Raw genomic sequence first — 8,202 nt, forward strand, 5'->3', positions numbered from 1 at the left:
TTCTCCTTTTTGTGTCTATTTTTTTGTATGTATACTTGTAAGAAAAAATCTTTTCCTGTTTAAGCAACCAGTAAAACATACATTATTCAGTTTGGAAACAGTTACTTGAAAGCTTGAAACTAATATCAGAATAACTCACTGTAAACATTATTATTAAGATTAAATAAAAAATTATTCCTTCAAAAAAAGCCATCTCTACTCATTCTTTCAAATATATATAATACTGTGCCAAGAACTTTTTCTTTATTATTCCACACACACACACACACACACACTAGCAGAAATACCTGGCATTGCCCAGGTCAAAGAAAATAATGAAATTTAAAAACACTTAGATTGCCAGATATCACATTGAAAGGTGAGACCCGCGGGCCTGAAGATGTGTCAAATGCCACCGCGGAAGAGGTTTTATGCTTCTCCAAGTACATCTAGTCAATCAGGTGATGACAGAGGTGGGTTAAACCCAAGTACTGGACACCTTCCTCCCGACGGTCCAAGTGTGAAAAAGAGGGGTATTCACCTATGGATGGCACCTGTGCCCTGACACTTGTGCCGATGGCATGTGTAAGGACATTTGAGCGAGATCGTTGCCAGTGCTGCTGGACTGGCTCCCGTGCAGGTGGCATGTAAAAGACACCATTTTGAGCGTGACCGTTGCCAGTACCGCCTGACTGGCCTTCGTGCCGGTGGCACATAAAAACACCCACTACACTCTCGGAGTGGTTGGCGTTAGGAAGGGCATCCAGCTGTAGAAACTCTGCCAAATCAGATTGGAGTGTAGCCATCTGGTTCACCAATCCTCAGTCAAATCGTCCAACCCATGCTAGCATGGAAAGCAGACGTTAAACGATGATGATGATGATGATAAAGGAGTGGATCATTGCCACATGGAATCATTGCCACATGGAATGTCAGAGGACTCATCATGGGGGAAGCTAAACGTGATAACATCTGAGATGAAGAGATGCGGAGTGAATGTCCTTGGGCTGTCGGAACATTGGTGGAACGGTCAGGGAAGATTCATAGCGCAGAGTGGAGACATGGTCTTCTTCACAGGAAGGGAGACTGGTCGATGTAATGGAGTGGGATTTGTGACGTCCAGAGAGGTGACCCCATCAGTCATGGGATACAATCCAGTCAATGACAGAATTGTCACCATACGGCTGAGGTGTCACCCTCTAAACACTACACTCATCCAGGTTTACGCACCAACGAGCGAAGCAAGTGAAGAAGAAATGCCGGATTTCTATGATGTTGTTCAGCAGACACTGGACAATGTTCCACGGACAGACGTCATTATCTTGATGGGAGATTGGAATGCCAAGGTGAGGAAGAGCATTACCAACAGTTCGAGTGTGGGCCAACACGGGTTGGGGGAGAGGAATGTAAGAGGACAGGGTCTGGTTGACCTTTGTATCACCAACAACCTAGACATCGGTAACACCATCTTCCAGCATCCCCTGAGAAGGTTGTACACTTGGACCAGTCCAGGAGACTGGTTTCGAAACCAGATTGACTACATCATGATTCAAGGACGATGGAGGTCGGCACTCAAGAATGTAAGGACACGACCAGGGGCAGACTGCGGAAGCGATCATCAATTGCTGTGTGCAACGATTAAGATCCGGATGAGGTCACGGCAAAAGCAGACGGAAACAACACGGTACGACGTCACAAAGATCCCGGAGGCTTTCAGTGTCGAGATGCAGAATAGATTTCTACCACTTCTCCAATCATACGATAACGGAGAGTGGAGATCAGACTTACTTTGGGAGAAAATGGTCAACATCACAAAGGAAGTTGTGGAGAGGAATATTCCCAAAAGACGGACTCTGAAGAGGCCGTGGCCATCAGACGACACACTAGAGGTCGCAAGAAGAAGGAGGAAAGCATAAGTAAGTGGAAACCATCAGAAATGGAGAGAAGTTGACAAGCAGTACAACGGACAGGCACTAGAAGACAAGAGGAACCATCAGGAAGAGATATGTCTGGAGGCGGAAGATGCGTCACAGAAAGGTGACATCAAGTCTGCTTTTCGTTTGGTGAAGGAATTGAGTAGAAAGAGGAAGTGGACTCCATGTAGTGACGTCATCAATGATAAAAAATGTAACACCCTGACAGAGGAAGAGGGCATCAAAGCTAGCTGAATCTAAAATCATGTGATTGGAAAGTAAACTTCTTAGCACACAGACACTCCTGCATCTGCTATATGTATGCACATACACACAAATATATACATTTATATATATACTTACATATGCATATACACCTATATATTTATACACACATACACATATACATACACACATATATATATACACACACATATACATATATATACACACAATACATATATATACACACAATACATATATAGACACATACATATATATACACACACACACACATACATATACTCACACATATACATATATATACACACACACACACACACATAAAATCAAAATAAGTAATAGAATGGCACCCCATTGGTAAGATTGGCAGTAATGGAAATATAATACTGTACACTTTGGATAATATATATAAAATGCAAAAATATATATATAAAATAAAAGAAGGAAAATGCAAACACTTTACATAGTTTTAACATATTTTCTAATATATTTTGTATTGTCTTTGTCGACCAGTTTCGCTTTTGCTAATCATGACATTGAAATTATTGTAATTTTGTATTTTCTTAAAATTACAATAATTTCAGTGTCATGATTAGCAAAACTGAAACCAGTCAACAAACACATTATAAAATATATTTAAAAAAATATTAAAACTTTCCCTTCTTTTATTTTTTTATATATATTTTTTGCATTACAACTCATCACATGGGGTAATCGAAATTCCTCCCTTTGTGTTACTCTATAGATACATACAAACAATTATGGAGGAGGAGGAGGATGCAGAGGAAGTGGTGCTGACAGAGAAAAAAACTATAGGAGTCAAACAGAACTTACTAGAAGGTTGCCATTTTTGGTACCATCTATGATCCTGAGATGAAATGCAGTGTCTTCGATGGCCACACTCTTGATGCTGATCTGTAGTCTGTAGGCATTGTCTGTGGAGCTGGCTTCCAGGTAGAGGTCACAATACTGGCGAGGATTTGATGGTGTGACTGTTGATTTTCTAGCATTAACGATGATTGGCGTTTCATACACCTTCACCTTCTGATCGCAGGTACTGGGCTCATCCATATTGTCTGATGATGAACCGAGACAGAAGTCAGAGTTGTATTTGAAGATGAAGTTGTGTGGACAGTTTTTGAAGAATGAAAGAAAAAAAAAACAATATGTATATATATATAGGCATAGACATGGCCATGTGGTAAGAAGTTTACTCCTGAACTATATGGTTCTGGGTTCAGTCCCACTGTGTGGCACTTTGGGCAAACGTCTTCTACTAGAACTTCAGGCTAACCAGAGCCTTGTGAGTGGATTTGGTAGATGGAAGCTGAAAGAAGCTTGTCGTATACATATATACATATGTGTGTGTATGTGTGTGTGTGTGTGTGTGTGTTTGTCCCCCACTGCCACTTGACAATTGGTGTTGGCAAGTTTATGTCCCTGTAACTTAGTGGTTCAACAAAAGAGACAGATACAATAAGTAACAGGCTTTGCAAAAGAATAATAAGTGCTGGGGGTTGACTCATTTGACTAAAAGTCTTTCAAGGCAGTGCCCCAGCATGGCTACAGTCTAATGACTAAAACAAGTAAAAGGTAAACGATACAGAGCGGCCTGGAAACATGGGAAATTCTTGTGGAATGGGCTCCCTTTGACTTCAGCATACCTTAGAAAAGGGTTATCCTGAAGGAGGGGTACTTAAGGAAAGTCACAGATATAAATCATCTGAAGGAACCCATCATGAAAGAATGTTTTGAAATTGATGGAAATGTTCAGTTATAGCACTGGGTCCATGTGATTCTCACAAAGCACATTGAACTGTATCAGGGCAGTCGAACTATTTCACCCCTGCGTAACAACACACTGGGACTGCATTGCATTCCTCTGCCCTTTGAAAGCTAGCAGCGGAGGAATACACATGAATACTTTCGCCCAACCAAAGGGCACAAAGACTTAACAAACTTTCAGTAGCTGCCTAGAAGCTGGAAGGTTAATGTACAGAAACAGTGTTGTGAAGCCTGTTCATTCCATCTTCTATTATAATTATAAATGCTCATGATGAGAGATGCACATATTGTCAGCCACAAAGGGACATGCTCAAGTGGTTAAGCTCAAACAAATCTGTGGTATTGGGCAGAATATTTGCTAAAGTGATATTTCTGCTTCAGCAACTCAGCAGTGAACCTTTCTGAAATGTAATGGAAAATAGGTCAGCTTCACGACATTGATGTCCAGGAGACAAAAGCAAAGTTTGAAGGGAATAGTTTCCATTTGATTTCTAGATAGAAACAAATACGCAATAATACTCACTGACCAAAGCCCCCCCCCCCAATTTTTTTTTTTATTGTTACACCGTGTTATATGTGTACCTGCTTGATTGAAACACTGCCTAAAGCCAATTTTCATAATGAAGCTAGTTGCTTTTAGTTGCTGTTCACGTTGGAGTTTTAGACAGCATGTCCACTATGTGCAGTAATTCCATGTACCTATTACCTTATGTCATCAGATGAAATGCTACCTGAATTATATATATAGGTACGATTGGATCAGCTCAATGCATGACAATTGAATCTCATAGGTTTCAGCTCTAATGTTAATCATGTTCAAATCTCACAGTCATAGCAATAAGAACAAGAAAAAACATGTGCATAACTTGTTACTAAAACATGTAACAGGTGGAATAAACATGTATAACAAGTTATACACATGTTATTTTCTCTTATTATATCATCATCATCGCCATTCAACATCCATTTTCCATGCTGGCATGGGTTGGACGGCTTGACAATAGCTGGCAAGATGGAGAACTGCCCAGGCTCCTCCATTTGTCTGTTTTGGCATGGTTTCTAGGATTGCCTGAGTCCTTTTATGGGGTACTGACATGGTCACTTTTATGTGGCACCGAGATGGATGCTTTTACATGGCACCAACATGGGTGCTTTTACATGACACTGGCACAGGTGTCCTTATATGGAATCAGCAATGGATGCACTTACATGGCTCTAGCATAGGGGCTTTTACATGACACCAGCATGGGTGCTTTCATGTGGCACTAGCATGGGTGCTTTTACATCACACTGATATGGCCACTTTTACATGGCACCAACACACACACACATATACATATACATTAGGAAAAATTTCAAAAATTCCAGTTTTTTTTTAGGCAAATCAGCCTGTGATATTTTCTCTCTGTCAAGTTCAACTCTCGCTTGTCACTTTTCTCAATATCACAAATATAGCAAATAACTTATTGGTTCTCACTGTGAACCCTCATAAGATGTAGTGCTATGTTCAGAGATTAGTTTAGTTTTTATCTTTTGAATTGTTTCAATCACTGAAATGAGGCCATGCTGGTTTAGTCGAACAAATCAACCCCAATATTTATCTTTAAAGCCTGCTACTTATTCTACTGTTTTGTTTTGTTGAATTAGTAAGTTGGTGGGAGACATACATAAACACAAAGGCACACACATACTGATGTTGGTTGTCCATTCATGACTGATGAAGACCATCACCAGCTTTCGAGAAGATTCTGCACTCAGACAAGATTATACTTTACACTTGTGGCTCCACTAGTGACACACTTAGACATACATACATACATGATGGCCGTCCACTCGTGACCAAGGAAGACCATTGCCGACCTTCAGGAACATTCTGCGCTCTAGTACTAACTTACATTTATGGCTCCATTGGTGGCTAATGAGCCCTGCTCTTGATAAGCATACACAACCACAAACATTGCAGATTAAGCTTTCCCCATCCACTATACGAGCCGTGCACTTTCTCGCAGCTCGCATAAATTCTTCATGCTGGATACGTGCTCTCTCAAAAGTGTTGATCCCCTCCTTAACCTGTTTCCTCCATCTGTGGTGATGACAGGCATTGTTCTCCCAGTCAGTGTCCTGCATATCACAGGCCTTTAATGAGGACTTGACACAGTCCTTAAAGCGCAGCCTTGGTTTCTGCCGGAGTCTCCTTCCATTCACAAGTTCTCCATAGAGCATCTGCTTAGGAATCCTGCTATCCTTGTTCTAAAGTAAAATTCTTACCACACAACCATGCCTGTTGTACAGAAAGTTTGAAAAAATCCAAACAAGTAATTAAATTACTCACATATTGTGACTGGTAAAACTGTTGGCAGGAAGAACAAACAGCACAATATTCCAATGAAGCTTGTAATCTGAGTCATCGCTGTTTAGAATTATTTGTTGAATTTAGAATAATATGGTCTGTTTCAAAGAAATAACTGAAAAGAAAATAAGATTGCAAAAAAAAGTGACATATAAATATTGGGTTAAAAAAGCCCCTTTGGATAGAAAAATTTGAAGACTGCTAATGGGACTTGAACTCACATCTCCTGTACTCATGACAGGCATTCTACCAATGTTCCAAAGCAATCCTGAAAAATTCTCTATCCATTTTAGAAACTTTATTCCTATCAGTGAAAATTGTATGTTGTTGATATCAAGAATTTTATAAACTTTTGAGAGAACTTGAAATAATTCATTTTTAATGATGTTTAAATATTGGATTGAAAATCTCTTTTGCATACAAAGAACCCACATCTCCTGTGTACATGACAGGTGTTGTACCGTTGGACTAAAGCAATCTTTAGAAATTCTCTCTCCATTTCAGAAATTTAATTCTTATCAGTGAGAATTGTATGTTGTTTTTAACCCAATATTTACATGCTGTTATTTAAAAAAGTAATTATTTCATGTCCTCTCTCAGTTTCTAAATTCTCCTGACCTCAACACATACAATTTTTTGTGGTAAGAATAAATAAAATGGAAAGAGAATTTCAAACCTGACAGTCTTCAACTTTTTCTCTCCAAAAGGTTTTTCAACTCAATTTAAACATGTTATTATAGATTCATCATCTGTTTTAACAACATGCTATTCCCACTGGTCTGAAGGCATGTGGCTCAGTAGTTAGGGTAGTTGGTTCACAGTTGTAAAGTCATGAGTTCCATTCCCAGCAGTGCATTGTGCCCTTGAGCAAGACACTTTATTTCACATTGTTTCTATCCACTCAGCTGGTAAAAATGAGTTGTACCTGTATTTTAAATGCCCAGCCTTGTCATATTATCTCTTCCTAAGAACTATGTTATGGGTACATGTGACTGTGGTATCCTCAGCCATTTGCATGTTAATTTCATGAGCAGGCTGTTCTGTTGATTGGCTCAACTGGAACTCGCATCGTTGTATCCAATTGAGTACCAGTATTCTCACTGGAGAGGATAAAAGTGCTAAGATGGATACAAAAATTTGGAAGATCACTTTGGTTTAATGGTAGAAGATCTATCATGTTTACAGATGAGAGTTTAAGTGCTATGGATAATATTTGACTTTTTTTATCCAAAGGATTTTTTAACCCAATATTTAAACACCACTATTTATAGCTTTATCTACTTCAAGTTCTCTCAAAGTTTTTAAATTCTTAACCCCCCCCCAAAAAAATTTCTTTACTAAATGAAATAAAATCCAAAAATTACAAATAAAAGAAATAGTGGAAATATCTGCATTGAGTTGAGATGATGTTGTTATAGTTGTTGCAGTAACATTTGCAGTTCAGCCCCAGGACAGTCTTGATCCAACAGACCAATAGTGGATCCAGGACTAAATTATCTAATGTATAATATAGCAGTTAGTATTAGTGGCTATAGTTGTTGTTTTGGTTTAATTCCTTCATCAGCAGTCAGTTGTACGTCATAACTATTTCAGCATTTACCAACTCTATCAACTCAACCAGAGAATAATGTCCAAGTTCTTTTGAACCACATCACATTGTGTGTGTTTTGTTTTTTTCTGTTTCTATACCTGTTCATTTCATTTGGCCTCATCTGTTTTCATTATTTTAAAAATATTTTTGTTTGTATTGCATGCCTTTCTGTTTCACGATTTCAGGGGAGATTTTAAAATGTACCTTAATCCCCTTAGATTGCAGATAATATTTCTGAATCTCTTTGATTCTTTAAATGTGCTGGCCCCCTGATAATTAATCGATATTAATTAATATATTAATATATGACTAATTACCAGATCTTATAATAATATTTACAC

The 8,202-nt window shown here is 38.7% G+C and overlaps 1 protein-coding gene across 1 annotated transcript in view; it reads right to left on the bottom strand.

Annotated features, from left to right (window-relative positions):
• LOC106868300 (serine/arginine repetitive matrix protein 2) overlaps nt 1-8,202 on the bottom strand; it is a 24,595-nt gene that overhangs the window by 14,414 nt on the left and 1,979 nt on the right. Inside the window, exons 2-3 of the mRNA XM_014913488.2 lie at nt 6,253-6,385; nt 2,970-3,211 (exon numbers count right to left, since the gene is read on the bottom strand). Of these exons, the coding sequence (XP_014768974.1) occupies nt 2,970-3,211; nt 6,253-6,328 (318 nt within the window). The 5' untranslated portion in view covers nt 6,329-6,385. The remainder of the gene's footprint in view (nt 1-2,969; nt 3,212-6,252; nt 6,386-8,202) is intronic.

The sequence above is a fragment of the Octopus bimaculoides genome, chromosome 29 (genome assembly GCF_001194135.2).
Source record: "Octopus bimaculoides isolate UCB-OBI-ISO-001 chromosome 29, ASM119413v2, whole genome shotgun sequence".
Lineage (NCBI taxonomy): Eukaryota > Metazoa > Mollusca > Cephalopoda > Octopoda > Octopodidae > Octopus > Octopus bimaculoides.